We start from the raw sequence: 16,507 nt of genomic DNA, 5'->3' as shown, positions 1-16,507 counted from the left end.
GAAATCGTGAACTGATGCACTGTTTAAATTAGTGTGATTGCATAATATGTTGAAAAAGAAGGAAACAAAAGCAACAAAATGACTGAAACATTTTGTTTTTCTTTTCAAGCAAAATGTAACACTAGAAGCTATACTGCAGGTATGTTACATTCATTTCTTCATGTATTTGTTTATAATTAGCAGTGCTTGTTCTGTGCATGTTTAGTTCCTGTTGTTATTATTTCAGAACGCCACAAGTGACAACCCAGTGATCCAGCTGAGTGCTGTTCAAGCTGCAAGGTAAAAATGAATGAACAGAGGCACAGAAATGAACTCTCTGCACATTTTTCACGATGAAGGTTACTTATTTCACTTCTACATTGAATTTCACAGAAAACTCCTATCCAGTGACAGAAATCCACCTATTGATGACTTAATAAAATCTGGAATTTTGCCAATTCTGGTAAAATGCTTAGAAAGGGATGATAAGTAAGTATACCTTTACAAATGTTCATTTTCACTGAAAAATTCTATCCAGATGACTGTTCAAAAGTAGCTGAGGATCCATAGCATGTTACAGTCTAACACAATGGATCAGATTCCATGACAGCAGAATATAAATTCTCCAGGAATATTGTTTATTCTGCTGCTGAGATGTCATTTTCTTTTTCAGTGCTTTCTTGAGTATATCTAATTAATGGAGTATACCTTACTACATTTCTCATTGGTTCTCAATATATTGCAGACTTTCCTGTTAACTTCTTTTAAGAAACCTGCCTCAGTCTTCATGTGGGCATTTGAGAAGGCAGAGTGTATGTATGGTTGTAAACAAGGCTGTTCTGTATGCAAGAATACAGTTGTCATCTGTTTCATTGGGGTTATTAGCTCAAGTTTATGGCTCCTTTCACTCCTATTGCATGGTGGGCTTTCTGACTGTGTGCTGCTCCCTCAGGTGATGGAACACCACAGTAAGCATGCTTTGTGTTCTGATTCTTTGATGGAAAACGAGAGCTTCAGTAGAGGAGATAGAGAATGTTGTGCATGTTGTTGCACGACTTTCATGTCACGTAATGAAAAGTGCTGTATTCCACAATCTGTGAGCCTCTTGTTGAGACAGATGGGGATTAACATGTTTGAGGTAAATGTTTTGGGCTATCTTTGGTCTCAGTGAGCCATAAATGTATTTGCAGGATTTCCATTTTCAAAGTCATTTCTGCAGCCACAGGGGCTAGGAGCTTCAAAAAGTGCAGACTGACATTTTGGGTGGAATTGGATGGCTGCAAAAAAATATGAAGTGTGACTAGCTTTGTTTCTAGTTTGTTTAGCAGAGGAGTTACTAAGAAAAGAGCAGGCAGTAATGTCCAAATCAGATAGTGTTTTGAAAGCAGACAAATGCCTGTCTGCTCTAGAATTAGATGGTTCAGTGCTGTGAAAGTTTAAGTTGAATTTTGTTTAAGTTGTTTGTATGATTTATCTTTGTAAACGTTTAAAAGGCCTTTTGAAAGTGAACTCAGCACTTTCTTAGGCAGTCCTTTTGATTGTGATTGCTATGTAATGTTCAGTAAAGGTAAATTTTGCTAAGAGTTTGTGAAGCAGATCATTAAAGCTGTTGTTCGTGTTAACTGGAAGTTTATCCCAAGGGCACTCAGATCACAGGGGGAAGAAAAATTAATTGTGTGCATGAGGACCAGTTCAGAATTTCAAAGCATTTGATCCTAGAATGTAAGGTTTATAGATAGGTGCTTACACGTGCTGTTTGTTTTTACAAATTTTTATTTCCACATCTTGTACCTCCATCTCTATTTCTTTTCCAATCCTATCCCCAATAACTCCTGAAAATGCTTTGGAAACCAATGCATGAGAAAAGCTTAAGGGGAGCAGGTGATATGGCTGTACGTAAAACATTGAGGAAGATGTCAAAAATGAAAAGTAGTCACCTCATAGTAAATATTCTGTGCTACTTCTGGGTCTTGGACACCTTGCTATTACTGCAGTCACTGTAAGCCTGAAACTCTTTTATAGATTTTACAACTCTTAGCCTCTAAAATTTGCATGCACAAGTTTTTGTGCTTTGTTTTGTTGGGCTGCTCTTGGCACAACAATTGATGGATAAGTAAGCTAGGATCAGTATTGGTATGATGCTGTCCTTTGGTACTGACTGTGTACCTGTACCATGTCTGTGATAGAGCAGACAAAAGTCTTTCTCCCTGTGTATCTGCTTGCATTCGATCTTGGATGTGATGTTAGAAAGGCTACAAGGTTTTGTTGGTTGTGGTCAGCCATGATTAATTTGCTAAGAACTCCTACTGGCAGTAAGACAGTTGCACTTTCTTCATTAAACACTCATGGCCTTTGGGTGGGTCGGGTGTGAAGAGGTGTCTGTTACTTATTAGAGGGGCATAATCCAATTTTATGACGTTGTGTACCAGAAGTCTTTCATACTGGAGGCAATCTGCTGATTTGAGTAGCAGTCAGGTTCACTAGTCGGTGGATATTTCAACAAGTGTTACTGATTTTCTTTCTTTTTATTTTTCACTAGCATGAGGTTGGAATGATAAGCAGTTTAAAAAGCTCGTAAATGTAAAATTTGTGTTTTTCTTTCCTCTCTGTTCTTCTGAATTGTCCAAGCTTAGAGTTTTTCTAAAAAAATCTTGTAGGCAGGAGGCACTGCTTAAGTGTGGCATCATGGAGTGCATACAGTGAATAGTGCTGAAGTGAACCATAAAATAATCTGAAGATCATGTCAAGTCACTACTGTAAAATTATTTCATTACAGTCCTTCATTACAATTTGAAGCTGCATGGGCATTGACTAACATAGCATCAGGCACTTCTGCACAAACTCAAGCTGTTGTACAGTCTAGTAAGTATTACAATATGTTTATTGGGGGGGGTGGGCGTTTGGGGTTAAAGGAAAAGGGAGTTTTGGATAACAAACGCCATTCGCTATCAAAACTATTAAAACAATAAAAATATGTGCCTGTCCTCTTTCTCAGAACTTTCTGCTTTTGCTCTTAATGGTTAATCTGTTTGTCAGTAATGATTAATATTAAGGATCCCGGACCTGAATTTCCTTAAAGAAGATAGAGAATGACAGGTGGTACAATGAGTGTGACAAAAATGTTAGTCCTTTCTAGTGTTGATTTTTGAGTTCATGTACTGTTAATTCCCCTACACCTAAAACTTACATTAGAAAGTAATTCTTTCTACTTCAATGGTGCGTTCATAAATCTTAGCAAAGTTGTTAAATACACGTAGTTATGTAAAATTGCCCATCTAAATGCAGAGTTAGAATTACCTTCGTTTCCTTGACTGTGTGATTCGTCTCTCCTGTATGCACTGTTTGTTGTGCTGGCTTTGGCTCCTAACCAGCCAGTGAGATTTCCATTACCAAGAGACAGGAAATTAAAGTTAGTTGAAGATAAATTATGTTTGCTGAGTTGAATCAAACTGTTCCTATTTTTTTGTTGTTTATATATGTAGCTTTTGTGCATTGACACGGTTATCTTTAAGCAATCACTTTGATGCTAAACGCAATGTTTTGTCATTAAATGGGAAGCTGTGGCTGAGCAGTTAGAGAGCAAATTGTCTAGACATACTGATATTCAGTGCTGTTATATGGGAAAATGATGACTTAGTTATTTGATTTTTTTTTTTTGTAAAGTGAAAATTAAAATCAAAAAGTGTATATGCACAGCACAGCAGAGTTGAAAGCATTGCTGTTGGGTGCACAAAGGCTAAGAGTTCAGGGTGGATACGTCCCTCCAAAATCTGTTCAGGTAACACTTGAAAAGAAGCAAGAGTGGTAAAATGACTGTAGAAAAGCAAAAATATTTCCTTAGTTTTGCTTCTGAAGAGAATATGGAAGTTTAGTTTGAAGGCCTAGCTGCCTCTTTCTGGCAGGTGACCAAGGGACTCTGAACTCTGTTTAGATAAAGGCTGGTTGCAGGAATGAAGCGATAGACCCTTGCAGCTACAGAGGAAGCTGCTGCAGCCTAAACACAAAAGAAGGCCTCAGCAGTCAGGGACAGATGGCAGTTGGAGGACCTAGCAAGAGAGGGAAGGTACTGTACACACAGAATAGATCTTGGCAGGAACGAATTTGGAGCAGAAGTAATTAATTTTTTTGAGAGCAGTGGATCAGATAGCCTGCAGATCCCAGTTTCTCAGACTTTTCTCCTGCTCAGGTACCGATATGAATTATTTTCATTTCTGCTTTAAAAGCAGGATTGCAGTCAAGTGTAAACTACATACCTGACCCTCCTCTCTGAAATATGTTGAATACATGTACAGCTGCAGTGTAATTTCAGTAGTCATAGAGAAAAGGAAGCTTGAATATTCCCCTTGAGCTAATGGAAGTGGGATGGTTGTGACAAGAAAAGAGAGTGTTCTAAACAGTATTGTGTTGCTGTCCCTCCCAACTCGTAGTAGAAATCTACTCCATTACTCATCCATGGCAGGGAAAGAATTCGACGTTCTCTTCATTCTTCATCCCTCTGCATTTTTTTTCATGAAAACATATCAGGGACTTTTTTTGGCTTGTTCTCACATGTGAAATTATCACCAGGATATCAATTCATAGTTGCTCACAAACCGTGCTGTAGTTCTTTAAAATTCGAAAGCCATTTTGGTCCTTACCGTCTCTACAAGAAAAACAGTTTTTCCTTCTACATAAATTGATCTATTTTACAAGAAAGACTATAGGATGAGTATGATAATATGTTGAGTTTAAAAACTGCTATAAGAATTCCCATGTGAAAAAGAATATGAGTTGTCTGAGGGAAGATAGCTCACAGCAACAGCAGAGGGGTGGTTTCTTAGCTCTTAAGTGTATTTAATGCAGCAGAGATTGAAACCAAAAATCAGTACCACTTCCTTAATCTGCTGTGTTGCTTCTGTTATATAAGAAGAAATACAAACTTGTCCTAGCACTGTATGGCAGATGGATGTAAATCTTCACTACACGTGGAAGCTAACTATAGCCGCTTCTTGGGAGGAAGCTATTTTCTTAAAATCAAGATTTGAAACACGTTTGCATGAGTAGGCATGTCATTCTGCTAGGCATGTATTGCTATCTTGGATAACTCTAACGTCTGAATTACCAGGAGATTAAACCTAGCGCCTACGTACTTGTGGCTCTTAGGTAGCACTTGGAAAAATACGGGGAGATGTTGAAATGTGGACAGCACTGTTGTTTAATTTGCTTGTTCTCAGGTTTGTATTTTCTGCCTCTAGAGATTTTTGTAGAAATGTTTAACAGAATCTGTATGCCCTTCATAACAGAAGCAGGTACGTTAGTGTAAAGCACGGTAGAGAAGGTGTTGAACATGAATCAATGGAAGTATTTTACATTATGTCAGTTATTCTGTTTTTCATTATTTCAGAAGGTTATTGCAGTGTTTGAGTTCCACTGAAACCAAATCCAATCTTTGCATTCCATAGATGCAGTACCCCTCTTTTTGAGACTACTCCATTCTCCGCACCAGAACGTTTGTGAGCAGGCTGTCTGGGCGCTGGGAAATATTATCGGTAACTCTTGTTCTTACGATGATTTGCATTCAGGGAGTGTTTCCTTTTAGAATTTGACTTTTGAACATGGACATTATCATATGAGACTATGTTTCCTCTAAGTTCTGTGGCTTAATATATTTTTTCATGCGGCCAGAATTACGTACGTACATACTGTTGTTTTCTAAAGAATAGTGTCACTTGCTGCACAAAATGTTAGCAGGATAAATTTTGTGTCTCTTAAAATATACATACATATCCATATGAATGTATATTTAATTGAACACGAACTTTTAGTAGTAAACTGTTGGTGAGGAAACATAGAATTTCAGAATCCCAACATGCCATTGCATACATTTCAAGATTTTCCATTTTTAATGTAATTTCTTTTACAACAATTTTCATTTCTGTAGGTGATGGTCCTCAGTGTAGAGATTATGTCATATCACTGGGAGTTGTCAAACCTCTTCTGTCCTTCATCAATCCCTCCATTCCCATCACCTTCCTTCGGAACGTCACATGGGTCATTGTAAATCTCTGCAGGAATAAGGACCCCCCACCGCCTATGGAGACAGTTCAGGAGGTAAATACAGCATTATGAGACAGATGCTATTTTATACTCTGCACTAGAGGCCAGATATTTCACACTGTCACACTGTGAATTTATGCATGTCTTTTGCCACTGTCTTCTGCCACTTACTAGTTGTTAAGTAACTTGACTGAGATAGCAGCAAAGCTACTCATCTGAAGCTGACAGATAACACTACTTAATTATATATTAAAAAGGACACAAGAAAAATTGACATCTGCATGGTGTTAACGTACTTTTTATCTAAAAAGACTATAAACGTGATTCTGTCTATATTCTATAAACAGAATCATTGGAATACAGTTATTTTCAGTAAGAGGAAATAAATATAGACTAGTGAATATAGTTCAGTTTGTGTTTTGACTAGCTGTGAACATACAGTTGTTTTCAAGTCCCCACTTGAGAAGCACCTGAAAATCCCTTTACACTGATGATCGGGGAGATGTCTATGATGTTTGCTTGTTTTCCTCCAAAATATAGTCTACACTTTGTGTCTTGGAAACATATTACTGTCTTTTTTTGTGTTTTTACAAATTTTAAATAAGGTACATATTTTTATACATACTTTAGGGGAATGAGCAGTTGCTGAGAAGTACATGAGTGTAATATGCTAATTCAACCTCAAGCTAAGTTTTATGTTGACACTATTTGGATTCATGTTGCACAGCAAATTTTATTCTGTTGTAATGACTGATGAACTTCTTTTCAGATTTTGCCAGCATTGTGTGTTCTCATTTACCATACAGATATAAACGTAAGTAATTTCTGAAGTTGTAGATATTTTGCTTTTCTGTGTTGTTTAAAGAGGAAATACTTTGAGATTGTATTTGTGGCAAACTTGGTTTTGTTTGTTAACTTACATATAGTTGAGTAAATGTACAATTAAGTACTAAAACTAATATAATCGTGGTCATTCAGAGCAGGAAAAAGGAAGTGCGAGCACCATTTCTGAAATATACTTTCTAAAAGTCTTATTTTTACACTAGAAACTACATTTTTCAAAAATCCTGTTTTACAGAGTTGTGCTCTAAAAGTTTGGAATTTTGAGATAAACTCTTGGCCTTAATTTAATTTACTTTAATTTTGCCTCAACTTGTTACTTTGTGTAAATAATAAGGTTTGAATTTTGGTTAGTCCTCTGTATGGTGAGAATCTGGTCTTTCTGATCCTTGTGGATCTCTTCCAACTCAGGCTATTTAATAATTCTCTGGTTTGGAATGTATGATTCTGTTTATCAGTCCAGTCAAATACTGTGATCATATGGTTAAATCTAACTTCTGTAACCTCTTGGATGCCTGAATTAGCAACCTGTTTGACTAAGGAAATCGCATAGGAAGATGTATTTAAATATATTAATATTTAACTATTAAAGGTATTTAAATATTTATGCTCCTGAGCCATGGTTTTTGCATACATTTTCAAAGTCCTAGAGAGTGGTCTTACCTCCTGAGGTCTTTCATTGTGACTTCAGGAACCAAGATCAGTACACGTAAGGGATACTGAGCTGCTTTTCAGCTCTTCTTCATATCAGGACTTTGTAATGTCTGGAATTGTTGCTCCCTGTAGTAGCACCACAATTTTAGGAAGCAGAAATTGAACATCTTGGTGGGTCTGGGGATAGGGCATAAGGTTGGTGGAAATGCCTTAGGTTATTTCTTTGGTGAAGCATGTTTCTGCTGCTCTTTTAATGGTGTAGTCGTTCCACAAATATTTGCAAACAGTTTAATTTGGGATTTTGCCAGGGTTATCCCAGTGTAATGTGAGTGGGAGACAGCACATGGGGACTTTACAGTTCATAATTTGGACAAACCAAAATGGAGAGTCATAGCAAAACCAAAAATACTTCTGACCTATAGGCTTTGGTTGGCTTTGTTTTGTTTTGTTGCAAATTTGAAAGCTATTTGCAAGGAATGATTTTGTGAGAGCTTCTTAAATTAGATGTGAGGCTACGTGGTGCCAGGTTTTGACTGATCTCAGTAAGGGTACCCATCTTTCTCATCCCAAGAATCAGGTGCTGGTTGGAGATACCGGTGGGGTCCCAGCCTCCCAGTACTGGAGCAGCAAAGCTACCTGTGGTGATGAGTCAGTGAGGCAGGTAGATCAGCAGGCAGTCCTGTGAGCACCTCTGGTGGCTGCTGCTCTCATCACCACCAGGGCTGTGGGACAGGAAACTGGTGAAGCTGCATGTCTCACTGCTTCTGCTGTGATGTTGGCTCCACTGCAGCACGTTCTGCTGTCCCTGTGGCAGCAGTGGGTGAAGGCAGTAGCAGGCTGCGTCAGGAGAGCAGTAGGTACATGCTGCCTGATCTCTGGAGATGGGTGGAAACAGTCTGTGGGGCAGGTCCTTCTCACACCTTCAGTATTGTTTAGCTTTCTTAATAGCTGGAAATTTTGAACAGCTATCTGTTTGAAAGTAAAGTGCAAATGCCTTTACTTAAATAGCAGATGAGGTTTCTTTCAGTTAAGCTGTCAGAGAGAGGAAGCTGGCTCACAGATCTCCATTTGGGTACTCTGCATTAAGCCATTCCCATCTCCTTCTCATAAGCTTCCTTAAATCTCAGCGAGCTGGGCTGCTAACTCCTTTTTGCTCACCATGAGACACTGGGCACAAACTCTGCCTGCAAAGCCTTCAAAAACTTCAGACCATCTAACCTCAGAACATAAATAAGTTGCTTAGATTTAGAGCCTATTGCTCTAACCTCTGTCTACTAAATCAGATGAGAGCCCCATTCAAAAGGTCGTTTAGTTCAGAGTAGAATATAAACTGGGAGAGTGGGCTTACTGTGCTCTTAATTTAGACACTTCACTTAGGTGCAATGAGTTCAGGCTCTAGTCTTTCTTAAAATTCCAGAGAGTAACTGCTTTGCTTTAGTTAGCTTTGGAAATTGACTTAGAAATGCCCTCAGGGGCATCCGGGCTTCTCTTCCTGTAGTTCTTAACATCACCTCCAAGTGATGGGATATTACCTCTTTTTCTGCTAGCTTTGTTTCTGCTTCATATCCTACCTTTAAAACAGCTAATTTTTCTACCTTTCCATTTTTTTGGAGGGCTCTCAAATCATCCATACCAAATCACCAGTGACTTCATTGTTACTTTCTTTAAGTGTGTCCTGTGTAATAGTCGTTTCTTTGTGTTTGTTCCCTTCTCTTGAACAGTTGCCACCTTGAAATGTATTTGTCCTTTAGCTGGTGTAAGAAAGTTCTTTTCTTTGCTGTAGATTTAAATCTCACTGCACTGTGCATTAAAGTGTAGCTAGATGGCTTAAAGACTAAGGACATTTAGCTGTTGTGTATTCAGAAGATAGTAGATCTAACAGATGAGACCGGGGCTGAGAAGTTGGTTCACTATTGTCTTCAGAAAGTTACTACTAGCTCAGTTACTCAGAGCCATTCATCTGTCTCCAAAGTGCAAATCAAAGCCAACAATTTACCTTTGTCAGATGGTGTGTGCTGTGACTTCATGCACCAAAACGTGTCAGTTAAAAGGATTTATAACTTACTATCACTGAACAAATGGCCCCGGTTTTCATTGTTGTTTGTAATAATCCACCACTTAATGCATCAGGTTGCATTTGAGTTTTTCCTGTAACTAAACGGCATGCTTTTTTTTTTTTTTTTTTTTTTTTTCCCAGACGTGGAAAATAATCACTAAATTAAGATTCAGTGATAGGAATTTTGCTACTCAGTGTGTAAATTATGCTATGTTCTTTCCACCTTACAGATTCTTGTGGACACCGTTTGGGCTTTGTCCTACTTAACAGACGGTGGCAATGAGCAGATACAGATGGTGATTGATTCAGGAGTTGTCCCTTTTCTAGTTCCCCTTCTGAGTCATCAGGAGGTCAAAGTTCAGGTAAGTCTGCCTCAGTTTCCTTGCATAGTCTTTGTAACCTGTTTGCTTTCAAATTGTGCCATGGAGTATTTATTACTGCGGTTGAGATGAGCATTGTAGCTACAGTTGTTGTGGATAAACTGAACAAAAAAGTTACCTACACCAAGAAAAAACATCTAAAATTATATTGAATCTCTTTTTGAAGTAATTTTTTTTATTTCAATAAAGCAGCAGGTTACAAATTTATAAGTTAAGTTTCTCAGATTATGTGCACTCTTTTCTGGTTACAGCATCTGAGTAACTCATGGAAATCAATTACAGTTTTGATACTTTTTGAATGTTAATGTCTTTGATTCTGAGTCTTTTCAGTAAATCTCTGATTTTCTACAAAAGGTAGGTTAACTGACTTTCAACACAAAGGGAAGCTTTAAGTTAGTTAATGTGTGCTTGATTTTTATAAATTAACCATTGGAATGTGGAAGCTTCTGTGCATATCTGTGCATTTGCCATATTAGTTTAGTTTGGACTTTGGATGAAGGTTGCCTGGCTCAAAATTTGTCAAACCAGTTCACTTAATGGAAAAGTCTCTCCAGTTTTCTATCACTTACAAAACATTTATTAATTCATAAGGATATAATGTGCGTTTATGAAAGTCAACTGAGAGTAAATAAGAATATAAGTAGTCTTTTTTTCTTTATTATCCTGCAACAGAGATGTGAATTAAAAAGCTTGCAACGTTTACAGCCGCAGTCAAGGCCTAGATATGTTTATTGTAACTCAGATCAGATACATGACAAATTATTTCTTTTGTTATTCTAATCTCTTTCTACTTTCTAATCTGTTGGAGTCGATCTGCAGCGTGCTTTTCAGTGAAATACTGCACTGTTTCTGTTTTGATGAAACAGTGCCTGTTCTAGAGTGCAGCTCAGCAGCCTGTAGTGCTAAACTCTCTTCTGCAGTGTTTTTGTAGAGACATTTAAAAATGATCTTTATTTTAACAGAAGTAACAGCAACGTTTTTAACATGCAGTTTTCTTTCCCTTCCCACTTTGCACGTTCAGACAGCAGCACTGAGAGCAGTAGGCAACATAGTAACTGGTACTGATGAACAGACACAAGTTGTTCTCAACTGTGATGTTTTGTCTTACTTCCCAAACCTCCTGACGCATCCAAAAGAGAAGATAAACAAGGTATGTTATCATCTGCTTCTTCTTTGCTTAATCCTGTTTAAAAAATAGAACAGTGATCTGTAGCATGGTGCAGAAGAATTTCTCAGAGCTGTTATCTCTGGGATGTCAGCAGTTCTGCGTGAAGGCACCGCCTTTCAGTCTGGTGCAGAATTGGGGCAGAAGTCAAACAGGCCTATTGAGGGTCCCTTCGTTACTGTTAATGCATCAGTGCTGATTTTTGGGAGGACTGATTTTTTGCTTTCAAGTATGATTTTTTGTTTGCAAAGTGAGTAAGTGGTGAACTTATACTACAGGTTTTTGTATCTGAGGATTGTTACTTTTAGTTGAGTTCAGTGAGATGGGTAAGGATGGCCCAGTTTTTCCACCCAAAAATTAAAGGGGTTTCACAAAACTACACTTTTTTTCACAGTTTTTTTCTCTTCTGTTGTCCATCTTCATTTTCAAGGGAGTACAGAATACCACTGTCCTTTTTTGAAAACTATCCCTCCTTCCTTTTGGCAGAAGGAACTTTGCTGTTGCGAAGGATTAGATGGAATAGGGAGAATTAGATGAAAGGAAGTGATAAGTGCCCTCCTTTCTAGAGCTGCATTTGATGATGTTTGCTTTATTTTTTGTAATCATCATGCCATCTTTCCCTGCAGAGATGGGGCTGACTGGAAAGGAGGCTTTTTCTCTTTTCTCTGCCCCTTTGTTTAGCTTACAAGATTTCCCCTTTTTAGTGTATCACAGAGGGGGATTCTGTTTCTTCAGGCCTTGGAAAATGCCAGTAGTGCTGAAGAAGTTAATCATCAGCAGTTCAGGCTGCTGTGATCTCTTTCTGTCTCCCCTTCTGGCACTCAGGAAAGAATGAGAAAGGGCTCTTTTTGAAAACTATGAAGGAGCTATTTTGCTTTAAGAGGAATCTATGAATACCTTTGAGTTTTTTGTTTTAATAATGTGAGGAACAAATACAAATGAAAGTCAAATGTATCTCCCCCAAAAATTGAACCCATTATGTTTTCTCCAGTATTTTATGATTGGTTTGATGGCTTATTAAAATCAGGTTGTTTTATACTTCAGGTTGAGAGCTTTTTTTGGATATTCTTGATTGCCTTGGCAAAATAACCTGTTGTGAGCAGGAATTTTTTATTGCCAGTAGGTGTTAGCTATGCTGATGAACCACCTGAATGAGATAATTGCTTGGTAAGGTCTCAGGGCTGAAAGTCTTGTCTGATTATTAATGGGAAAACTCAAATGAGCTTTGTAAGCTCTACTTCATATTTAAGAGAGTAAACAGGAGATGGTAGCACAAATGGCTACTACTGACCAGTCAGGCCCAAATTTACAGTAGTGTTTTTTTATTTGGGGTTTGTTTGCTAAACTTATTTAGAGTTTACAAACGTGGCTATGGCTGTAGCAGTGCAAAGTGGATGTAAGGTTTAAGTTGGTATTGCTGCCAGTGTGTGAAGTAAGTAATACTTGGACCAGTGAATTAATCATATCAATTTTGTAGTGATCTCGTGTGTGTTTGGCTTTCACAGTGCAATAAAACCTTGTCTGTTGCAAATCCTACTGGGGAAGAAACCTGGAGGCTCTATTTAGAGATGGTTGTGATATGAGTTGAGGTTTTGAAGCTGGTTTTTTTTCAGTTTGATTTTTTTTCATCTGTTGACTGTTTTCAAAAATGTGTTTTGCTTTTTTATTTTGTTCAATTTTAGGAAGCAGTTTGGTTCCTTTCCAATATCACAGCAGGAAACCAGCAACAAGTTCAGGCTGTAATAGATGCTGGGCTAATCCCTATGATCATACACCAGCTGGCTAAGGTCAGTCAAGCTGTCAGCTATGCAAGTTGTCATCCTCTTTTTATAAACCTGACATGAGGAGTGTGTGATTTTTAATAATGAGCCTGACAGATGTTTCCATGTGGATTTTAATGAGCTATTAATTTTACTCTTCAGGGTGACTTTGGAACACAGAAGGAAGCTGCTTGGGCAATTAGCAATTTGACAATAAGTGGGAGGAAAGATCAGGTACGTATAGTAGGATTTCAGGTTGTCACTTAAACATTGCACATGCAGCCATTTCTAAGAAGCAAAATGTTCAAAGTACTTTTTTTTCTTCCATTATTTAGGTTGAATACCTTGTACAGCAAAATGTAATCCCACCATTCTGCAATCTGCTCTCAGTAAAGGATTCTCAAGTGGTACAGGTGGTGCTGGATGGTCTGAAAAACATCCTGATAATGGCTGGTGATGAGGCTAGCACAATAGCTGAAATTATAGAAGAGTGTGGAGGTATGTGCTTAGTGTGCTTTAAAAAAAATAAAAAATTACTGAATTCTGTTCTGTCTTCTCTTTGCTGTCTGATGTTTAGTACAGAATTTTTGGGACTCTGGGCCATCTGAATAAGCAAATGACACTCTATTCTCTTTATCTTGGTTTAGGGACAGTCATGTTAGAAACAATTAGTGGAGGAGCTTTCTGTAGCTAGGTGTTCCTAGGCTTATATGAGAATTGTATTTCATTTCATTTGGTTATTGAATATACTTGGTTTTGCAGTAAAACACACAATTCTTGTTTTAGTTCAGTGCCTTGGTAGTAGATGGCTGAATAGGGACCTGCTGGTCAAAGTGAGAGATGAAAGAAAATGCACAGGCAGTGTAAGTAGGGATGTGTTGCCTTGGAAGAATACAGGGATTCCATCTGAATGTGTAGAGATGGGATCAAGAAAGCCAAGGCACACGTAGAACTGAAACTGGCAGGGGACATGAAAAATAACAAGAGTTTCTACACTTACATTGGTCAAAAAAGAAAGGCCAAAGAAAGTGTTGCCCCTCTGATAAATGAGAAGGGAGACCTGGCAACAACAGACATGGAGACCACTGATGTACTCAATGTGTTTTCACTCTCCGTTGGCCTTCTTGTGTCCCTGTACCTCTAGGCAGGTTGGGGGAGCAAAATACTTCCCAGTCTAAGAACAGAGCAAGTCAGAGGCTGAGTAGGTACAAGTCTGTGGGGTTTATGTGCATGCTATTGTATGGAAGGAGCTGGCTGTAGTTGCCAAGGCTCTCTCTATTGTAGCTGAAAACTCATGGCTTTCAGGGGAGGTCCCCAGTGAGGAACTCTAACATTCCCCCAGAAGGGGAAACATAACTTCTATTTTTAAGAAAGGTAGAAAGGAATATCCAGGGAACTACAGGCTGTTGAACCTCATGTCTGTACCTGGGAAGATCATGGAGCAGATCCTCCTGGACGCTATGTTAAAGCACGTGCGAGATGGGGAGGTGACCCAAGACAGCCAACGCGGTTTCACCAAGGGTAGATGGTGCCTGGTCTATCTGGTGGCTTTCTGTGATGGAGTGATGACATCAGTGGACAAAGGAAACATAACTGATGTTGTCTGTTTGGACTTTGATGTGGTCTCACACGACATCCTTGTCTCTAAGTTGGAGAGAGATGGATTTGAGTGGTGGAATCTTTGATGGATAAGGGTTTGGTTGGATGGTTGCAGCCAGAGACTTGTGCTCAGCGGCTCTGTGTACAAGTGAAGATGGGGGACAAGTGGTGTGTCCCCATGGGTCTGTCTTGGGACCAGAACTCTTCAGATCTTTATCAGTGACACAGACAGTGAGATGGAGTGTGCCCCTCAGCAGGTTTGCTGATGACACCAAGCTGAGTGGTGCAGTTAACACTGTACAAGGGAGGGATGTGATCCACAGAGACTTGGTCAGGCTTGAGAAGTGGACCCATGTGAACTTAATGAGGTTTGACAAGGCCAAGTGCAACACGTTGGTCAGAGAAATCCCAGGGATGTGTACAGAGTGGGAGGAAAACTCCTTGAGAACAGCCCAGCCAGACATGAGTCAGTGATGCGTGCTCACAGCCTGGAAGCCCAGCAGTATCCTGGGCTGCATCAGCAGAGGGGTGATCAGCAGTGAGGGGGAAGGCATTGTTCTCCTCTGCTCTCATGGGGCTCCAACTTGTGTACTGCATCCAGGTTTGGGGTTCTTAGCACAAGAAAGATGTTGGGAGTGTGCCCAGAGAAGGGCGAAGAGGGTGACCAGAGGATTGGAGCACATCTACAATGACGAAAGGTTGAAGAAGTTGGGTTTGTTCAGCCTGGAGAAGAGAAAGCTCTGGGGACATCTCGTTGCAGCTTTCCAGTATTTAAGGGAGCTTGCAAGCAGGAGATGGACTGACCGTTACACAGTCCGACAGTGACAGGACAAAGGGGAACGTCTTTAAACTCCTTAAAAGAGGGGAGATATAGGTTAGATGGTAGGCAGAAATTCTTTATTCAGAGGTGGTGAGGCATTGGCACAGCTGCCCACAGAAGCTGTAGATGCCCCGTTGCTGGAGGCACTCAAGGCCTGGTTGGCTGGGGCCCCGGGCAGCCTGAGCTGCTGAGTGGCAGCCCTGCCTATGACAGAGTTGGAACTGGATGGTCTGTGAAGTCCATTCCAACCCAAACCATTCCATGATAATAATTTAATTAAGGTTAATGCATACGAGGAATCAGGCTTTGGGATATTTCAATCTTAGTTTGAATTGATGTAGTATATTAAGGTAGCGCTGAATGTAAATTTGAGAACTTGATGTATTGGAAGCTTTTCTCCTGTGTGTAACACATCCAGTGTTAGGGGACTAGGATTTTAATCTGACTTTAGGATGAGATTTTGTTGCTTTGGTCAAATAAAGCCACTTCCTTTGCTTATGTGCAGAATCATAGAATCATAGAATGGCCTGGGTTGAAAAGGCCCCCTCTGCTATGTGCAGGGTCACCAAGCACTAGACCAGGCTGCCCAGAGCCACATCCAGCCTGGCCTTGAATGCATCCAGGCATGAAACAAAAGCTATGCACTAGACAACAGTAGTTTTAAAAACAATACTAAAATTTTAAAACAACCAGAAGCACAGTGGATTTTATCTAAAAAGAGAGACAATTCCCTTATCCTATGTTCTAATATGTTTCTGTAGTAATGTTTCATGGGTTTTCTTGGTTAGGTTTTTTTTCTAAAGTAGTCACTAATTCACTCCCAATTAATTTTAAAATTCTTCTCAATTTTTTTTTTGTGTCCAGGGTTAGAGAAAATTGAAGCCTTGCAACAACATGAGAATGAAGACATTTATAAACTAGCGTTTGAAATCATAGATCAGTATTTCTCTGGTGATGATGTAAGTATGCTAAAGATGGAAAAGTGTATGCGCTGTGCTGTTAGTGCTCTGTTAGTAAGTACGTTGTCCTTGGTGATCTGTTCCATCTGTTGTGAACATAGCCTGTCTGGGAGGTCAAGCTTCCTGCTCCCTTTTCAGTGCTCCTTCCCTGAATTGCAGGTCTTTGAAGAATTTCTCAATTCCAGGAATTTTCTTCAGCAGTATTAAGATGACTGATCTCATTTTGTGTAAATACATTGACACAGACCCAGCATTCATT

At 39.2% G+C, this 16,507-nt stretch overlaps 1 protein-coding gene across 3 annotated transcripts in view; it reads left to right on the top strand.

Annotated features, from left to right (window-relative positions):
- Window positions 1-16,507, top strand: part of KPNA3 (karyopherin subunit alpha 3) — a 53,041-nt gene that overhangs the window by 32,551 nt on the left and 3,983 nt on the right. For all 3 annotated transcript variants that reach the window (XM_052664584.1, XM_052664586.1, XM_052664585.1), the window contains exons 4-16: window positions 110-139; window positions 227-279; window positions 373-468; window positions 2,756-2,841; window positions 5,421-5,507; window positions 5,900-6,069; window positions 6,785-6,829; window positions 9,796-9,927; window positions 10,967-11,095; window positions 12,793-12,897; window positions 13,033-13,104; window positions 13,206-13,368; window positions 16,154-16,248. In XM_052664584.1, coding sequence (XP_052520544.1) covers window positions 110-139; window positions 227-279; window positions 373-468; window positions 2,756-2,841; window positions 5,421-5,507; window positions 5,900-6,069; window positions 6,785-6,829; window positions 9,796-9,927; window positions 10,967-11,095; window positions 12,793-12,897; window positions 13,033-13,104; window positions 13,206-13,368; window positions 16,154-16,248 — 1,263 coding nt within the window. The remainder of the gene's footprint in view (window positions 1-109; window positions 140-226; window positions 280-372; window positions 469-2,755; window positions 2,842-5,420; window positions 5,508-5,899; window positions 6,070-6,784; window positions 6,830-9,795; window positions 9,928-10,966; window positions 11,096-12,792; window positions 12,898-13,032; window positions 13,105-13,205; window positions 13,369-16,153; window positions 16,249-16,507) is intronic.

This window comes from Tympanuchus pallidicinctus, unplaced genomic scaffold (assembly GCF_026119805.1).
Source record: "Tympanuchus pallidicinctus isolate F22 unplaced genomic scaffold, pur_lepc_1.0 scaffold6, whole genome shotgun sequence".
NCBI classification, from domain to species: domain Eukaryota; kingdom Metazoa; phylum Chordata; class Aves; order Galliformes; family Phasianidae; genus Tympanuchus; species Tympanuchus pallidicinctus.
Note: the sequence above shows the minus strand (reverse complement) of the source record. Positions and strands in the feature narration are given on the sequence as shown.